Raw genomic sequence first — 18,075 nt, 5'->3', positions numbered from 1 at the left:
ACGATTGAGGAGAGACGTGGAAAGGTGTTGAGGTCCGTCAATCGGAGGCCACTCGGCTTGCTCATGACCTGAGCAGAGCTGAGACCCACTCGGCCCGACTCTTTTCCGCTCGATTCTTACAAATGCTAAATGAGGCGATACAGCACGCGCACCTTCCATGGTGCATAGCTGAGTAATGGGCGTTATGATTCCAATGGTGTAAATGGCTAAGTTACTCGATGCATATCCATTCACAGTGCTTCCAGAACGGCACAAACACTTGTTTATCCCTGAAGTATGGGGGGTTTTCCACTAGCGGAAGCTGTACAATATATTGCCGCGGGGAGAACCAGTGTCCTGTGGTAACTTTCTTGAAACAACACAATAAAAACATGCAATCAGCGGTATATAGGTCCAAACTAGATAAATTTCGTACATCTCAAGTGTTATGCAGATAGCTAGAGTCTATACTATGAAATGACCAATGATTTCTAGAGTCCCACCATCGGCCCGACTTTATTCCGTGACGCCAGTCTCCTCGTCGACTAGATGCTTCTATCCCGACTGGTGGACAAGCCATAGGCGGTTTTCCTGTTATAGACTTTTTTCCAACTTTTTTCGATATTTTTCCTCTTTAATTCTTTTCTCTCATTTCTCGCCGGAGCCCGGCTTCGACTTTCTGCCAACCGCTACCCGGCTATTACTATTCCTGCTCCATGAACCCATCCGCGGCATTCCCAAAGGCCGCGGCCCTCCCCGCGCGTCTACTCCGGGCACAACCCCAATGCTCGACACAGGCGAACCGTCCCTCTGCTTGTAGTGCGCCTCAGACACGAACTTATCATGTGGGAGCTTTTGCCTCTCCTGCTAGACGGCTGCGTGACAGCGCCTGTAGGAAGAAGGCTCCATATGTGATCCTGGCCCGGGTAAGCTGCCTTCTGCTCTGAATCGATACTTCCCATAGAAGATAACTAACTTATAGTAGCCCTTCCAATCTACGGCGTTCCTTGCAATTGCCGATCCCTACAAAACCCTCGGAGTAGACAAAGGCGCCTCGGCAGGTGATATCAAGAAGGCATACTACGGCTTAGCCAAGAAATATCACCCGGATACCAACAAGGACCCGAACGCTAAAGAGAAATTTGCTGAGGCTCAATCTGCTTATGAGTTATTGTCGGATGCCAAGAAGCGCGAGCAATATGATCAATTTGGATCGTCCGCCTTTGACCAGAACGGCGGTTTCAACCCGAATGCCGGAGGCAATCCATTCGCTGGTGCTGGAGGTTTCCACGGATTTGGTGGAGGATTTGGCGGTGGAGGATTCGGAGGAGGCTTCTCGGGCGACATTAACTTCGAGGATCTATTCGGTGCTTTCACTGGTGGTGCTCGTCGTGGCCCTCGTGGCCGACGCAACCCATTCCAGGAGCAGATCCTTGTCGGAGAGGATATCGAGGTTCAAAGTAACATCTCCTTCATGGATTCTGCCAAGGGTATCTCGCAGGAAATCGTCATTACTCCTTTGACGGAGTGTGGAACTTGTAAGGGTGATGGGCTGAAGTCTGGCGCAAAACGGTCTCAGTGCAAGTCATGCAACGGCTCTGGAACCCGTGTTCACTTCATGCAGGGAGGCTTCCAGGTTGCTGCCACTTGCGATGCCTGCGGAGGTGCGGGCATGTCTGTACCCCGTGGATCGGAGTGCGGTACCTGTAAAGGAGACGGTGTTGTCAGAGAACGCAAGACCTTGAAGGTGGACATCCCCGCCGGTGTGGAAGATGGCATGCGGATGAGAGTTTCGGGTGAAGGCGATGCGCCTCCCACTGGAACATCTGCTGCTCCTGGTGCCCGTACCCAGCGTGGTGATCTCTATCTCACGATCCGTGTTGCTCCGGATCGACGCTTCACCCGCAACGGATCAGACATCCTCCACACAGCTTCCATCCCACTTACAACTGCTTTGCTGGGCGGTGAAGTTACTATTCCCACTCTTGACAACGAAGTTAAGGTCAAGGTGGCTACCGGTACTGGTACCGGTGATCGAATCACCTTGTCTGGCATGGGTATGAAGAAATTGGGAGGTGGCCGCTCTTCGCGATTCAGCCCGACTGGTGATCTGAAGGTTGAGTTCAAGGTTAATATGCCGAAGTACTTGACTGGTAACCAGCGAACAATCCTGGAGGTTCTTGCCGACGAGATGAACGACAAGACGGCTCGGCGAACTATGAACTTCACCAAGGATAGGTAAGCATCAATAACCCAAGTCTCTAATTACACTACTAACATGCTGTTAGCCCTCCAAGTGGTACCAACAGTGACCAGAAGGGTGAAGGGTTTTTGAAGTCCGTGTGGCATCGACTGATGGACAAGGAGGGCGGTTCCACCAAGTCCGAGTCCAAGGACACCGAAGATAAAAAGAACGAGAAGGATGACTCGAAGAAGTCGAGTTAAACAAGTGTAAATCTTTGTATTTCTATATCCACCTGGGCTGTATTTACTTTCATGTTTTTTTCTCATAGCGCCGGCGGGATTGGGGGCATTTGTTCTGCCTTGGGGAAGATGGGGCAGACCATGCACATGTATTATTAGGCTGCCATTAAGCTCTCTGCTTTCAAAGAAAAAGAAATATAAAACCTGAATCTGTACATTACATATATTCCGGTTCAATTTGAATATTTGAATACTCAAACGTTCCAAGGTTCTAGTATAGTATATATTGTTTGGCTATTGGCGCCCAGACACATGTGCAAGACACGGTCCGTCACTAAAGGCCATTCATCACATCCCACTTGTCAGCTACTCAGTTCCATTTCTCCCCAACCCCTTCCCTCTCTCACCCTCAATCTGTTTTGCTTTCATCCGACTAAAAGCTACTTAGCTACGTCATTGATCTGACTAGAACCACAAGTGTCCGCCTACCTTACCCCACAGCCTCGATTCCGATTCCCCCTCAACCGCACCGTTTCACCCCCGCTTACCACCCCTGTCTTCGCGTCCCCCCCCCTTCTAATTTTATTTGTGGATGGGAGCATACCGCTCCTGACGACCATCACACAATGGTTCAGTCACCGATGCTTGCGTGTCCGCTTAAGCAGACCAGCGAGATTGATTGGATCCAGCCCCTCAAGGATTACATCCGACAGACATATGGCGAGGACCCGGAGCGCTATACCCAAGAATGTACCACTCTCAACCGTCTCCGACAAGACATGAGAGGTGCTGGCAATGATAGCGCCACTGGGCGCGATCTTTTGTACCGATATTACGGACAGCTGGAGCTATTAGATCTTCGGTTCCCCGTCGATGAGAATCACATCAAGATCTCGTTCTCATGGTATGGTCTCACCTGAAAACCATAGTGACCCCAATACTGATGCTGATCTAGGTACGATGCTTTTACTCACAAACTTACCTCCCAATACTCCCTGGCCTTCGAGAAAGCTTCTATCATCTTTAACATCTCCGCCGTTCTTTCCTGCCATGCTGCCAACCAGAATCGAGCTGAGGATGTCGGCGTCAAGACTGCATACCATTCTTTCCAAGCATCCGCGGGTATGTTCACGTACATCAATGAAAATTTCCTGCATGCGCCGTCGACCGACCTAAACCGGGATACCGTCAAGACCTTGATCCATGTAACACTTGCCCAGGCGCAGGAGGTATTTCTCGAAAAGCAGATCGCGGATGCGAAGAAGTCTGGATTCCTGGCGAAGTTGGCTGGTCAGGCTGCCTATCTATATGCCCAGGCGGCGGAAACAATGCAGGACTTTGTCAGCAAGAACGTCTTCGATAAGGTGTGGTCGATTGTAGTGCAGGCAAAGGGGGCGCACATGAGTTCCGTCGCGTCCTACTACCAGGCCATTGCCGACAGCGAGAGCGGATCTCATGGCGTTGCCATTGCTCGGCTGAAACTGGCTGACAAGCAGTCTACAACTGCTTTGAGCTGGGCCAAATCATTTCCGTCCTCGGCTCCCGCAACGTCGAATCTGCCAGCAGATGCGGGAGGCAATCTGGTCGACCTCATCAAGCACAATCAGGCCAATGTGCAGGCCCAACTGGATACTTTGATCAAAGACAACGATTTTATCTACCACCAACCCGTGCCGAGTGAGGCCGGGCTCTCGCCCGTTGCCAAGCTTCCGGCGGCGAAGGCGATCCCCGTGAGCGAGCTATACCAAGGGCAGGATATTCAGCGCATTATCGGACCTGATATATTCCAGAAACTGGTTCCTATGTCCGTCACAGAGACGGCTAGTTTGTATGACGAGGAGAAAGCCAAGCTGGTTCGTGCAGAGACTGAAAAGGTCGAGACTGCCAACGGTGAAATGGCGGCCAGTTTAGATTACTTGAAGCTTCCCGGAAGTCTTAACATTCTCAAGGGTGGAATGGACCAAGAAATGACTGTAGATGAGGAGTTTCGCCGCTGGTGCTCAGAGCTTGCTGGACATACATCATTCCACCGGGCATTTGACGAACTACAGGAGCGAAAGACGGAAGTCCTGTCGCAGCTGGATCAATGCTCAAAGCAGTTGGATTTGGAAGAGAGCGTGTGTGAGAAGATGCGCTCCAAGTATGGTGGTGACTGGAGTCAGCAGCCCAGTGGTCGCTTGAACACTACCCTCCGAGGGGATGTTCGCACATACAGAGATACAATCAGTGAAGCCAGTGCGAGTGATACTCAGCTGTCGTCTACACTACGGCAGTACGAGGGAGACTTTGATCAGATGCGCTCTGCAGGAGAAACGGATGAAGCCGACATTCTATTCCAGCAAGCCCTTATCAAGGCTGGTTCCAAGCATAATAAAGGTAAAAATGGGGTCAGCAGCCCTGCCGAAGGCAGTCTCTTAGACGACGTCTATAATGAAGGTAGTGCATCTGTCGCGGGACAGATCGCCAAGGTGGAGGAAATCTTGAAGAAGCTCAATCTTGTCAAGAAGGAGCGATCCCAAGTACTCAAAGATCTTAAAGAAAAGGTGTGTTAAAGCCCCTGCCTCATGTTCTCAATCCATGTTAACCTTTCCCAGGTCCACACCGACGATATCTCAAATGTGTTGATTCTGAATAAGAAGTCTATTACCGGCCAAGAAACTCAACTCTTTGAGGCCGAATTGGAGAAGTTCCGCCCGCATCAAAACCGGTTGTTGCAGGCGAGCCACAAGCAGTCATCTTTGATGAAGGAACTCACCAAGACGTACGCCGACTTGCTGCAGGACAAGCGGGTTCAATCCGAACAGTCCAAATATGAGGGCATCACACGACAAAGGAATTCGGTGATGGCTCGATACAAGAAAGTGTATGAGGCATTCAACGGTCTTTCGTCAGGTATTGTCCAGGCTCGAACCTTCTACAAAGATATGGCCGAGAATGTTGAGAGCCTGCGGAAGAATGTCGAAACTTTCATTAGCAACCGCCGATCCGAGGGCGCCCAGCTTTTGAGCCAGATTGAGCGCGACAAAGCCAGCGGTGTCTCGGAGCAAGAGGATCAGGAGCGAGAGAAACTTCGTCAGCTGATGGAGCGACTGTCAACCGAGCCTAAGCCAGCGTCAACTTCGCCATCTACAAGACCTCCCACGGCACCTTCCAAGGTGAAGTCACCGCCGCCTCCGGTTCAAACGCCGGCATATGGAACAGGTCCATCCCCGAAGCCGTCACCTCGCTACCCACCAACCATGCCACCTCCACACGGTGTACCTCTGTCACACTCCCCGGCACCTTATGGACAATACGTGGGCATAGGAGCCAACTCGGCCATGCCGTACGCGTCTGGCCAGCAGGGCTTCCAGCAAGGCGCCGCGGCCCCGCTCTCTGAAGGCTACAACCCAATGGCATACCCATACCAAACCCCCGTCTCCCCACCACCGAACCAGCAATTCTTTTCTCAGACCCCCACTCCATATGGATACCCTAGTGCCAGTCCTGCGCCTTCCGCTGCTACAGCTGGTACTCCATCGCACTACATGGCTCCAGGCTACATCCCTCCCCCACCCCCTCCACGCCCTCAGCAACCCAGCTACCCACCTTCCGCCGGCCCTTACCCCTCCGGACCTGGCGGGTATGCCCAACCCAGAGGGTACGGACATCACAAGACTCCTTCCCAATCCCAGCCCCAGTCATCTACCAATGATCCCTGGTCCGGACTCAATGCCTGGAAATAGGCATGCTTGTGCTCTCGTGCTCTGGTAGTCAGCAACCGGTCTTGGGTAAAATGGAGAGGCATCCACCCCGGCGTTCTTATCTTTTGAGTGTTCGTTCGATATCACCTTGTTAGTCCGTTTCTTGTGTCTTGGTTCTCGCCAACTTCGGATTGGAAGTCGCTTGGTTATTAGTTTAGAAGCTATGCAGTTATGTACATGATGAATCAATATAGTATTTAGGTAGTACTGTCTTGTAATTGATAGATGACTAAACATACCTAAGATCTAGATACGGGTAGACAAATGTCACTAGACTAGGCAAGCACTCATAGAACAATCGACTGAATTAGCTGTCCAGCTCCGATAATCCTGCCATAACAACTGACACGGAGTAAGTATAAGAATTCACAGATCCACAGCATTGAATCCCTCAACGCAAGCCCCACCAGAAACGCCAATGGGTATCTTAAGAAAATAAATAAAATGAAAAGTCCATCTCAACCCAGTCCAACCAGATCCCGAAAATGACCCAGATCAGATCAGATCAGATCCACAAACCCTACGGCTGAAACCGCAATCGAAACTGTCTTCCCCTCCGCTCTTCACGCACAGTATACAGAAACCGCGCAATGCTCTCCTGCTCCGATAACCCCGCACTATTAAAGTGTTTCCGCACCACAAGCGCAAAAGCATCTTTGCTCACGCGGTCTTGTCCGATTATCCGACGCAATGGCGTATATTGTTCGCGTTCGCTGCCACTTCCACTACCGCTTCCACTTCCTGTGCCTGTGCCAGCGTGTGAGGAGTGGTTGTGGCGGGAGGAGGTGGTTGAGGGGTTGTTTTGGTTTGTAGTCGTGATTGTGTTTGCGCGGCGAGCGGCGAGGGCTGTTGGGGAGAGGAGACCAACACCTTGGGAGAGGACAATGCGGGAATAATCGTTTGAGAAGGCTGAGGGGGTGGGGAGTTTGTGGACGTGGCGGTAGGCGTGGAGGATGTCGAGGGGGAGGTCGGACCAGGGGACCTTTTGGTTTTGTCAGTATGATAGTAACATGATAAGGCATGTGCCTGTAAATTCGATTTTGAATCCGGGAGAATGGAAGGAATTGTAAAGGGTATCCCAGATGCTTGGTTTTGGCTTCGGTTTGCCGCGCTGAAAGCTGAAACCTGACGCCATCGACACCCCCCTATGCTTTGGAGAGACTCACCCTTGGTTGTTGGTCATCAGGCTCTTGGGTAACTGGCACACTAGTCACAGATGCCTTTTCCTTGGCTGGGCCTGTTTTTCTGCTTCTCGGGGCTGTTGATTTGTATTCTCTTGTACCGCTGGAAGCTTCGGACCTGGAGTCGTCCACTATAGCAGTGGTGCGCTGGCGCGGGGGTGCCATTGCAAAAGGCACAAAGTCTCAATGCAGACAGAGATGAATTATGTTCAATGAGCACGACGGAAGGTAGGAATGATCGTGCTAGGCTGTTTCAGGGTGGTAGTTTGGTCGCAGCGCACTGGACTCGATAGAGATTCTCCGCTTTGGGAGCGGGGAGACGCGGCAGAACCACGACATGATTTTTCTGCCACTGGGCGGTGTACGGACGGGGGTCCGGGGAGGATTAAATATACGTTCAATGATAACCTTTGGAATAGTGAGTAGATGAGTAGATTGATGTACTATAGAGAGTTATTCAATGATGTCATTCATAGTCATGGTGTCATCGTGTCTTGGGTGTAGGACAGAACGCGCTTCTTAAATGTCCCGATTTGGTATCATAGATCACGATTCACGACGCGCACTGCACCCCGAGTTTTGCCCGCTACGACAGACTTTTGATTTGACAGAATTTTCATGATTTGGTAAGCATTCCAATTGCCTCACACCGCTCCATGCGGAGAACCATTGAAACCTCCGCAAGTCGGATGAAAGTGGGGGACCACCAAGTGCGTACTTCCGAGTGGGGAAGGAATTTCTCCATGGGCGCAGGAGACAATTGCCGGTTCATTGTTGCGTACGGAGTATTAGGGTCCACGGGTGAGTGCCGGGTTAAGGCCACATCAAGTCCGCTACCATTGCATTCGTACACAAATGCAGCAACTCAGCCGACGGGCAGAGCCACCGAGCCTCGGGATATCCTCGGGGGGAAAATATTCGGAAAAACCGGGAGCATCCAGTGCCTAGCGTGGCATCAGAAAAGAAAAAAAAGTTGGCTTGTACTCCATGGGTAATGTGGAGATTTGGGGAAGAATCCTTAGTCATGTATTGGAGACCAATCATGTGTAACCGGCCCGGCACAGATGCCGATTCTCAGCCCGAACGAAAGTCGGGCCCGTGGCTCCAGACACGGGAATACAAACCAGGTTTTGAGATTTGAGCTTCTTCTTTCAGTTAGGGGGGCAAGTTGATAAAGAAGTCGGAAGACTCCCGTCGTGTTCACCGAGCCCCTTTTCGGTTTTGTCTCTCCGAACAGTACTTTTTCCGATCGGAAATTTTCGTGACTGCAAATCCAAATCAGACTTGGATGAGAGGCATTTGCATTTTTATTTGCATTTCCCTGGAAATTTCAATGGTCTACATACCATTTGGAGACTAGACGCTTCCGTTAGATAGACAGACGGGGACCACATCCGAGGATCTACGAAGCACGAAGTACGGATACAGAACACGGATACCTGCCGACCCGATGAGTATGCACCGGATAACCCCCTGACTGACCAAGTCCGCTCTTGTCCATGCCCACGTTCCTCCTAAGCCTCACCCCAAGCCTCCTAGATCATCGTGGAGTATTGGGAAAAATAAGACAGAAAAAACTCAAAAGGTCCCCGCAATCGAGCATGCAAGAGTGGCACAACACCCCATCTGGTCAGCTCCGACTTCACCCGAATGCCCCTCTTTCACACAGCCCTATGGGCTAAGAGTTTTGAAGCCTGGAACCTGGATTGAGTGCATTGTACCTGCAGTAGATGGTGGTCTAGCTAGAGTCTAGGACCGACCTAGACCAGGAATGTACCTGTACTTCATATAGAACGTTAGCGAATACGTACGGTAACCTGATAAAGTCAACTCTGGCGTCATCGTTTCTAATAAGCAATACTTAATGCATGCAAGGACCTCCTCATCCCATTCTAGCCCGATCTAACTAGCGCCTCCATTTTGTGCTCCATCGAGGTAGCCGGTGTACCCGTGAGTCCGGGGCTGAGAGGGGAAATATCGAGCTAAAGGGAATCAGATGATGACGATCAGGTACAGCGATGCGACCATAAATCAGGAAAATCATTTAATCGTTTCCGCGTGAAGGTGAGGCTATCCGTTATCCCCAACATCAGAGGACCGGAGCACGACCGAGGCTTCAAGTGGCTTGCATTCAATAATCAAGGTCTCAATAATCAGGGTCAGTGCAAATGTGTCGATAAGCCCCATTTTTCACATGGTTGGAGGGGGAAGCATGTGAAATCCAAATTGCTAGCTTGTGAATCTATTAGTCGGGGCCACACGTGAAATCGATAGTGGCCAGCATTCATTGTATAGCCTTATCGTTCACAATGGAACGGGATTGGTGGATAAGGGAAGCTCTGCGCATCAGGGCCCGGTGATAGTCCGGTATAAATCCATACCCTGGGGGTGATCATCGATCCCCGAGCAGGATTAGGATTGGGATTGCCAGGGGCATTCGTTTTCCCATGAAGGAATCAATGTGTCAAAAGTGGGTAGGGCAGTGGATAGTGATGGAGTGTGGGGTAGAAACAAATAATTCACTCAGTGCGGAAGACATTCGGTCTTCACCGAGAACTGGACATGGTGGTGGGGTAATCCATACCACTAAGTATGCTCCGTACTCCGTACTCCGTCTTCTGTACTCCATATTCAAAGGCCACCTTGTCCATATATCGTTATCGTTATCTTGCCCCGGACCTGCACTCTGACCACTCGGACTCCGGAAGGTCGGCCCCGCACAACTGGTGATATCAGCATTGGTGGTTTGTGGCGCTCATTGGACCAGGGGAGTTTCTTTTCCAGAAGCTGTGGATCGCGGATCGCCTTGGCAGGTTGTGCGTGGATCTAACACATGGCCGTGTATATAAGGAGTCAGAATTAGCATTAGCATTCGCAGATAACGTAACTATCCGGGGCATTCTCTTAGGTAAAGCCGGTTAGGGTTGCACTGACTGAAAGAATGATAATCAAAGGAACTTTGAACCCACGAAAGTCCAGTTCCTCCGTTCCCGTTCCCGCGCTGGACTGAGTAATTGCACCCGACTACCTACCTATACCCCGGATTTATCCCCACAATGCTAGCCAAGCGCGCCACATGTCACCCTTTTCGGTAACAACAGCTTTCCACGAATCCGTCCAGGATCTACCTCCTTATCCTCTTCTCTCCGAGATTAGTATTTTCCTTTTCTTTTTCGTAATCTCTTTCTTTTGACTCTGCCTTCGCGAACGCGAACGCCACGGGCGTTCGCCTGGTGAGGTTTCAGGCAATAGGCAGCACGATTGGAAACGGAACGTAACGAATCGAATCCCCGATCCCCGTCCACGTCAGTTTGTTTCAACTTGCGAGCACGTCATGGCTTGACCTGACTCACCCGGGAGCAACTCACCTCGGGAGCAAGGGGCTGAGCTGATAAGTGATGAGTCCAATCGTCAGAAATATTCGTAGGCTGCAGCGCTTGGCTGTCATTGAATGTTTCAGCTGAAGAATCCTGATTTATTCTCCATTTAAAAATAATCTGGGGTATGTGCGGAGGAATGACAATTTTGATAACGTGATACCTAGGTGATGGATATGTAGATAAGAAGTTGGGGAAGTCTGGATCGGGTTAAATGGGATTATTCAATGTGTGGATGACCTGGTCTACTCGGCCTAATGTTGCTCTGGCTATACAGTCTACCCGATTCGACTCAACTTTGAGACTGAGATGGCGTGATAAGACTGCATGTGGGGAATAGTGATTTTCATACGCGTTGACAAGCGATGTCGGACTGAAGAAAGGTCGATCGTCTTATCGTGTTGCGAGGATCTGCAGGATGGTCCCCTTCTCCCTCTTCCAGCTGGGATTGCTTGCCATTCCAGGTCGATCCTGGTATGAAGAGTTGCGGGGTAGCCCTCAGTCAGTAGATGATCATCGGGCACATCAAACTTTGACGATCATCCCAGTGATATCCTTGGAAATATGTACTGTGTATGCTTTCTAGGGCTTGACCGTTGGAAATGGAACAAATATACAAATGAATAAGTCGGGTTCCGCTAACCCGACAATAAATTAATTCAGAATAGTTCCTACCCCCACGCTCTACTGGCTGTAGTATGTGGATATGGTGTCGATCACGATCGCGGGGCAGGCTGGGGATCTCCCCAAACTAAAAATCGGATATATGGAATCTAATTTAAGCGGAAGTTGGTTACCGAGCGCTTCCTGCCAGATAAGCCAGATATGCCAGATATGCCAGATTCATCACTATCACTTCACCACACGTCAGCGGAAACTCATCCGCGTAATTCAATCGATTGAAGCGACTCGGCAAAAAGCGGGTAATTGCTGATACGGTACCTGCTGGAAATCACTAGAGCGCTAACTAACACCCCCTGCAGATTGAGGCGCCGAATCCGGAGTTTCTCCATGGCGCCATTCCCCGTGGAGAGCCAACCCGCTTTTTTTCCGTGGTGTACCGCATTCGGTGGTGGGGTTGTCCGAATGGGTTTATTGGCGAACTGCTGAAAGTAGTCGGCATTGGATCCGGCAGACCTTGGGGCCATTTTTTCTATTTTTATTTATTTTTTTGGCTTTGCTATTTGTTCCGTTTATCCTATCCGGATATATATGATACCAGGGATTCAAGTAAGGGTTCCCTAAAGAGATCTATCCAGTAGAGGAGTTGCAGAGATCGGAGAGAATAAGACAGAAGCTGAACTTGTTCAGAGTTTCAGTGTCATGCTTAAGATCTACCACTAAAGGCCCCCCCTGCCACGGGCTGTATGCACGCCCCTGGATCGCGAACAGGACAGGCTCCGTGGACTCGGTTAGAGTACAAAAGCCGAGTATGGATTCGGTTCGGTTTTATCCAACCAGATCTTTTATCTCGGTCACATGGAGGGGGAGGGGGAAGAGTGCCGAGGGCGTATCTTTCTTTATCCCGTGGCGCGATCGTGGGCTTTGGGGCTGTTATCATTACAAGGATATGGCCCCACTAATCCGGGTGATCGTGAAAACAACCCAGGCCGGAACCTGTGTGACAACTCCACGGGGTTGTTATCGTGTTCCCCCACAGGCAATTTCCGATTCAGCCGGGGTAGCCCAGAAAAATGAGAAAACCAGAAACCCAGAAACCCAAAAACTGGGCAGTGTTTCGAAATGTCATGCAGGTAGAATACATCATGCAATTCGAGTAGTCACAGACATGGACAGGTCGAGAGCTTGCAAGGGTCGGGGGATTGAAATCTGGGCCGGTGCGGCTTTGCGGCTGCAGAGTGCAGGGTGCATCGTCGTCAATTATTGGCCGATCTACGCCTATCAGTTCATTCAACCTTTGGGGAAAGGACGGACCACATGTCGCCTTTATCTTGGGGGATTGGGGATTTGGGAAGCTTTCCATCGAAACCCCGGGTTCAAGGAATCCGGGGTATGTCATCCGAACGGGTTATCGACGACGGTGATTTGCGTGACCGCCATGGGCGATACTGGAACCCGGGTGGTTTTCGTGCGATCTCGCCATTTCTGTATGACCTCTCGATTCCCATGACTAAATCATGCTCGAACCATGAAATCATGTGTCGACATCATCGATGATTCTGGATAGCGTCATTCTTTAAGGGGGAGTAATCATCCAACCCCAGGATTCACCCTCCTCCATATTTACTTTTTTCTTTTTGTATCATGAGGGGCGCGATAGCGGATTTGGAAAGTCTGTCTTGACGATAACCATGAGTGAACCAGTCTAGACTGTTCTTCCCGATTCCCCGGTGAGGAGAAGGGAGCAGTGTAGAAGTCGCCACCCAGTGCCATCATCAGTCAATCATCAATTTATCCCACATCATACTATCACATATGGGGGTTGTAGGCAAACAAAACAGATAACAGTTTCTCCAGACGCGCGATAGCCGGGGAAGGTGCCAGTTACGGGACACGCACTAATTGTCACGCCACACGGAATTCTTCATGTAATCAACGGGACTAGCCCGGTCCCCACATTTGGAGCGAAGTACGTAGTTCAAGTTAATTCATTTTCTACAATTACTCTTTTCGGTCGAGTTCCTCCCCGGCTGCATGAACCTCTATGCCAGATAACTACCTATATATGAGAGGTATTATGAAGGATGTTGAGTAAAATATGAACATCAATATCAAAGAATCAAAAAAGAATGAATAGAATAATGACAGAATTAAAATAGAACATGAAATAAAATCAAATCAAAGAAGTACAAATCTCAGAGCAGTCCTTTTGATTCTACTTGATTTGATTTGGTAAGAAAATCAGATTTTTTCCATCATTTTTCCCATCATTTTGCTTTTGCGGAAATAGGAAAAAAAAAAAAAAGAAAAAAAAAAGAAAAAAATCCGAATTTTCCAAATTTGAATTTTCCCGTTCCAAGCCCTTTTGCCCCAGTTTCCTTTTCCCCATAAACCCTCAACCTTGTTAGAATCCGATAAGTTTAGTTTTTGAAATTTTTTTTTTCTTTTTTTCTTTTTTTTCTTCTCCCAAATCCGATCCCGAAGCCTTTTCCCGATTTCTCCCTTTCCCCCTCCATTCCTTTTTTTGCCCCCCCTTTCGTTTATTATCTACTACCTCCCCCAGATCGTCATCTCCAGATTCTTTCTTTCCCCCCCCCTTTGCCCATTCTTTTCCCCCTAATTTATCCCCCAGGATAATAGGGTAAAAAAACAACAAAGACATCACTTATTGATTGACTCCAATCAACTCGAACATCGACCGGTCCATCTTTAGCTCTGGATCTCGGTGGTCATTCATCCGCCTCGGTTCCTATTAAACCCTGATCATTCCCCCCGACCCATTCCTGAGGAGTTTCACATGTCACCCCAAGTTCCTTCAGTGGGTTTCTCCAATCTACTGAATCCTGAAGCTACCGAGTCGCAATCATCCCACGACTCTGATTCTACAATGGCTTCTTCTGTCAGTCTACTGCCGCCTCTCATGAAGGGTGCGCGCCCCACCAACGAGGAGGTTCGCCAGGATTTGCCTCGTCCGTACAAGTGTCCCCTTTGCGATCGGGCTTTTCACCGCTTGGAACACCAGACTCGTCACATTCGGACGCACACAGGCGAGAAGCCTCATGCCTGCCAGTTCCCTGGCTGCACTAAGCGATTTAGCCGCTCCGACGAGCTGACTCGCCACTCGCGCATTCACAACAACCCCAACTCGCGCCGGAGTAACAAGGCTCAGCACCTTGCGGCGGCCTCCGCAGCTGCCGGTCAGGATGTCTCCATGGGTAGCGCGGCCAACATGATGCCCCCTCCCAGCAAGCCAATCACTCGTTCCGCCCCGGTTTCGCAGGTCGGGTCGCCCGATGTCTCCCCACCGCACTCCTTCTCCAACTATGCCAATCACATGCGCTCCAATCTGGGTCCTTACTCGCGCACCACCGACCGCGCCTCATCAGGGATGGATATCAACTTGCTCGCGACAGCAGCTTCGCAGGTGGAGCGGGATGATCACATGGGATACCACTCATCACGACACCCCATCTTTGGATCGCGTCAGCACAACAGTCGTGGTCTTCCCTCGCTCTCCGCTTACGCCATCTCCCAAAATATGACCCGTTCGCACTCTAACGACGATGATGATGCCTATGGCCAACATCGTGTCAAGCGCTCTCGTCCCAACTCGCCCAACTCTACCGCTCCCTCTTCTCCTACTTTCTCGCACGATTCACTCTCTCCCACTCCCGACCACACCCCTCTGGCTACTCCTGCACACTCTCCTCGTTTGCGCCCATTGGGAGCAAACGAGTTGCACCTGCCTTCCATTCGTCATCTTTCCCTTCAGCACACTCCTGCCCTGGCCCCGATGGAACCTCAACCGGAAGGTCCGAATTACTACAGTCCCGGCCAAGGCCACATAGGCCCAAGTATCTCCGACATCATGTCCAAACCCGATGGGACACAGCGCAAACTGCCAGTCCCTCAGGTACCGAAAGTCGCCGTTCAGGACATGTTGAACCCTGCAACCGGCTTCTCCTCCATAACCTCCTCGAGCAATAATTCCATTGCCGGTGGTGACTTGGCAGACCGTTATTAATTTCCGGTTTCCCTCTTAACGTCCTTGCAATCTGTGTTATGCGTGCCACGAAACGAAATAGACTTGTGCATTTTTTTCATTCCTGTTATGCGGGCATCAACGGTGTCGGGTGGACGGTTTTTCTTATTATTTTCTGGGGCGTCGAACCAATAGATGGATGGGAATTCCCTGGCTGTTTTTCTTTCATTCCCAGTCCAAAACTTGTCATTCTCCTCTCTGAGGCCCGTGGTCTCATTTTACTTGACCACCTGTTCTTTATCTACTTAATTTGCTACCTGCTTGGCAGGCAATCAAAAAAAAATCGGATAAACACTCAAAGATCCACATAGGGTTCAATTATTAGAGTACGGAGTAAACCCCGGAGTATAGCCGTATGTGCGAAATTACCCCTCCAATTTCGATGTTGCAGAACAAGGATGACACGCAATTCTACCACTATCTCGCATGCACATAGACTCGGAACTAGACCTGACGATCATGCCATATATAAAACCAAGTTCTTCAGACGCATCAGAGACTCCCTACAATCCGACAGTACTACTGCACAGCCCAAACATTAGCCCCCGACGCCCCCGCTTCCCCTCCAATGCTTAGCGTGAAAAAAAAAAGATTGAAAAAAAATCCACTGTTTCATGTCCAGGGCGTTTCCATGTGTATTCTTTCTCATTATACTCTACGCGTATCAATCTATCAACCAATTTTGAATCTGGTTGGTTGACACCATGCACCCATATCCATATCTTTAGACCCGTATACTTCGAAGGTACATCCCACCCATTTCACGTACCTGTACCTCTACTTGTACGTACATATGGATCTTGAAATATAAGTGAAGCTAAGCACCCATTTGAAGTCTAGAACCCTTCAGTCCTGACTATACAAGCTGTACGTCAAATATTCTACTCGGCACTCCTTACTGGCCGCTACTGGGCTAGTGAAGAGTCGGACTGCGCCGGCACTTTTAGACTTGCTGTCGTGCATGCTGACAGTACCTGTTTTACCTACTAGGAAAGGATCGTTGCTTTTCTCTTCTCCTGCGGGTCTATCTGTTTTTTCTAGATTGCTGTATCCGTGAGTATATCGTTTGTGCCTGTACCTGTGCCTGTGCCTGTACTTGGTACCGGTACGGGTTGATATCCGTTGCTTACGTGCAAGATGTACGGATAAGAGAAACTCGAAATCGAATCGGCTCTGACGCCATCCCAGTACCCCCGTGGCCCCCCGTGAATTCCCCGCGCCCATCGTGCGGAGCGCGGAGCAGGTCGGAGCGTGCTTCTGCTTCTGCGTCCGCGAGTCTTGAGCAACAGATCCAGCTCCATCGCTGCCTGGAGTATATTCAGTACTCTTCTGGAATCCAGCCGGAAAATAATATTGCGGCTGCCTGCACCACATTACATCGCATCGCATCGCATCGGATTTGCCTCACATTAATCTGGAATATTAATATTTGTTTTTCATCCATGTCCCCGTCACAGTCACAGTCGCAGATGAGAGATCATATTCCAACCCCGGACCCCATCACAACTACCCGCTCCCGCAAAAAGCAAGTGGAGGTAACGATCGTCGGCGGCATGCGGTCGTCTTCACCCCCGCCGGGCCTTTCGAGCGGGTCATCATCTTCGTCGATCTCATCGGTAGAGACCTCCTCTCTCACTGGGATCGGACTTGGTCTTGGATTTGGTGCGGATGGTGTTGAGTTGAGGTATGAGAATGTTTTAGCTCCTGTGATCACGGCCATGGACTCGGCTCCGGCGAGTAGCACTCTTGTGAATAGGGATGATGCTATGCACTCTTCGCGCGCTTCTTCTTCCTCGTGGAGTACTGCTGCGCCGTCTGTTGTTTCCGGTGCTTTTGCTTCTGCTTCTGCTTCTGCTTCGGCTGGTGTTGATCATCAAGTTGCGCCGACTGGAGGGGTTTATACGTGTTTGTTCCATATGCTGGATTGTCATGATTCGTTCGATGATGTTTTGCAGTGGAAGATGCATGTTTGGAGTCACTTTCGGACGCATCCGCCGCCGCGGACAGCGCGGTGTCCACTCTGTTCCGATGAATTTGTCGATGACGGCGACGAAGAGTCGATGCTACTTTCGCCTCTTTCGATATCCGAGTCGAGGGATGAGAGTAGTCGCAGCGAGGAAGTCAATTCACCCACATCTTCTCAAGATATCCAAAGCCAGGTTCAACAGTCAGATTCGGCCTGGAACCGTATGCTCAACCACGTTGCAGCACATTACCAGAGTGGTCAGACCTTAGCGGGTAGTCGACCGGATTTCGAGCTCATGCGGCACCTCTATAACCGGCGTATCATTTCTGATGCTCAGTTTAAGGCGATGCAGCTTGCACCTGCGCCGTCCAGTCCGGCGTATCATCGTTCACAGGATGGGGTGCGGGCTAGTATTGGGTCATCGGATGAGCCATATTATGCGCCTTATAGTCGGAGGAGAGAAGAGAGGATGAGGGGGGCTTCTAAAGGGGTTAGCGTTATCTGATCATGTTTTTCTATATTGAAAATCTTTTGGATGTTGAATCTTGAGGTTTGGATTTCAACCTCCAGGACCTTAAGGACTTTGATTGTTTGTCTGGTTGTACTTCTTGCGAATATTCCCCCCTTGCTTCCAAATGTCGTTTCGTGTTAAACAGCTTGTATATATTTGTGCAGTTGGCTTCGTATGTCACCTTATTGCTGAAAATACTAGGTGGCAGCTACCCACGTGTTCACCACTCCA

At 50.1% G+C, this 18,075-nt stretch overlaps 5 protein-coding genes across 5 annotated transcripts; 4 read left to right on the top strand and 1 right to left on the bottom strand.

Moving 5' to 3' along the window:
• Positions 1–695: 695 nt before the first annotated feature.
• Positions 696–2,424, top strand: N7520_005791 (putative mitochondrial DnaJ chaperone (Mdj1); the record flags this gene model as incomplete). Its single annotated transcript, XM_057139725.1, has 3 exons — positions 696–905; positions 965–2,217; positions 2,268–2,424. 3 exons carry the CDS (start codon positions 696–698, stop codon positions 2,422–2,424), a joined length of 1,620 nt encoding a protein of 539 aa, XP_056993731.1.
• Positions 2,425–3,029: 605 nt separating this feature from the next.
• On the top strand, positions 3,030–6,128 carry bro1 (putative signal transduction protein BroA; the record flags this gene model as incomplete). Its single annotated transcript, XM_057139724.1, has 3 exons — positions 3,030–3,307; positions 3,359–4,946; positions 4,998–6,128. 3 exons carry the CDS (start codon positions 3,030–3,032, stop codon positions 6,126–6,128), a joined length of 2,997 nt encoding a protein of 998 aa, XP_056993730.1.
• Positions 6,129–6,666: 538 nt separating this feature from the next.
• Positions 6,667–7,492, bottom strand: N7520_005789 (uncharacterized protein; the record flags this gene model as incomplete). Its single annotated transcript, XM_057139723.1, has 2 exons — positions 6,667–7,128; positions 7,313–7,492. 2 exons carry the CDS (start codon positions 7,490–7,492, stop codon positions 6,667–6,669), a joined length of 642 nt encoding a protein of 213 aa, XP_056993729.1.
• Positions 7,493–14,122: 6,630 nt separating this feature from the next.
• N7520_005788 (C2H2-type zinc finger protein) lies at positions 14,123–15,349 on the top strand (the record flags this gene model as incomplete). Its single annotated transcript, XM_057139722.1, has 1 exon — positions 14,123–15,349. One exon carries the CDS (start codon positions 14,123–14,125, stop codon positions 15,347–15,349), a length of 1,227 nt encoding a protein of 408 aa, XP_056993728.1.
• A 1,487-nt stretch (positions 15,350–16,836) lies between these two features.
• N7520_005787 (uncharacterized protein) lies at positions 16,837–17,838 on the top strand (the record flags this gene model as incomplete). The annotated part of the gene is made up of 1 exon (XM_057139721.1): positions 16,837–17,838. The coding sequence occupies one exon, from the start codon at positions 16,837–16,839 to the stop codon at positions 17,836–17,838; it is 1,002 nt and encodes a 333-aa protein (XP_056993727.1).
• Positions 17,839–18,075: the final 237 nt, after the last annotated feature.

The sequence above is a fragment of the Penicillium odoratum genome (genome assembly GCF_028828045.1).
Source record: "Penicillium odoratum strain IBT 22623 chromosome Unknown utg000005l_segment0_segment0, whole genome shotgun sequence".
Lineage (NCBI taxonomy): Eukaryota > Fungi > Ascomycota > Eurotiomycetes > Eurotiales > Aspergillaceae > Penicillium > Penicillium odoratum.
This window is presented reverse-complemented; position numbering and strand designations above follow the sequence as displayed.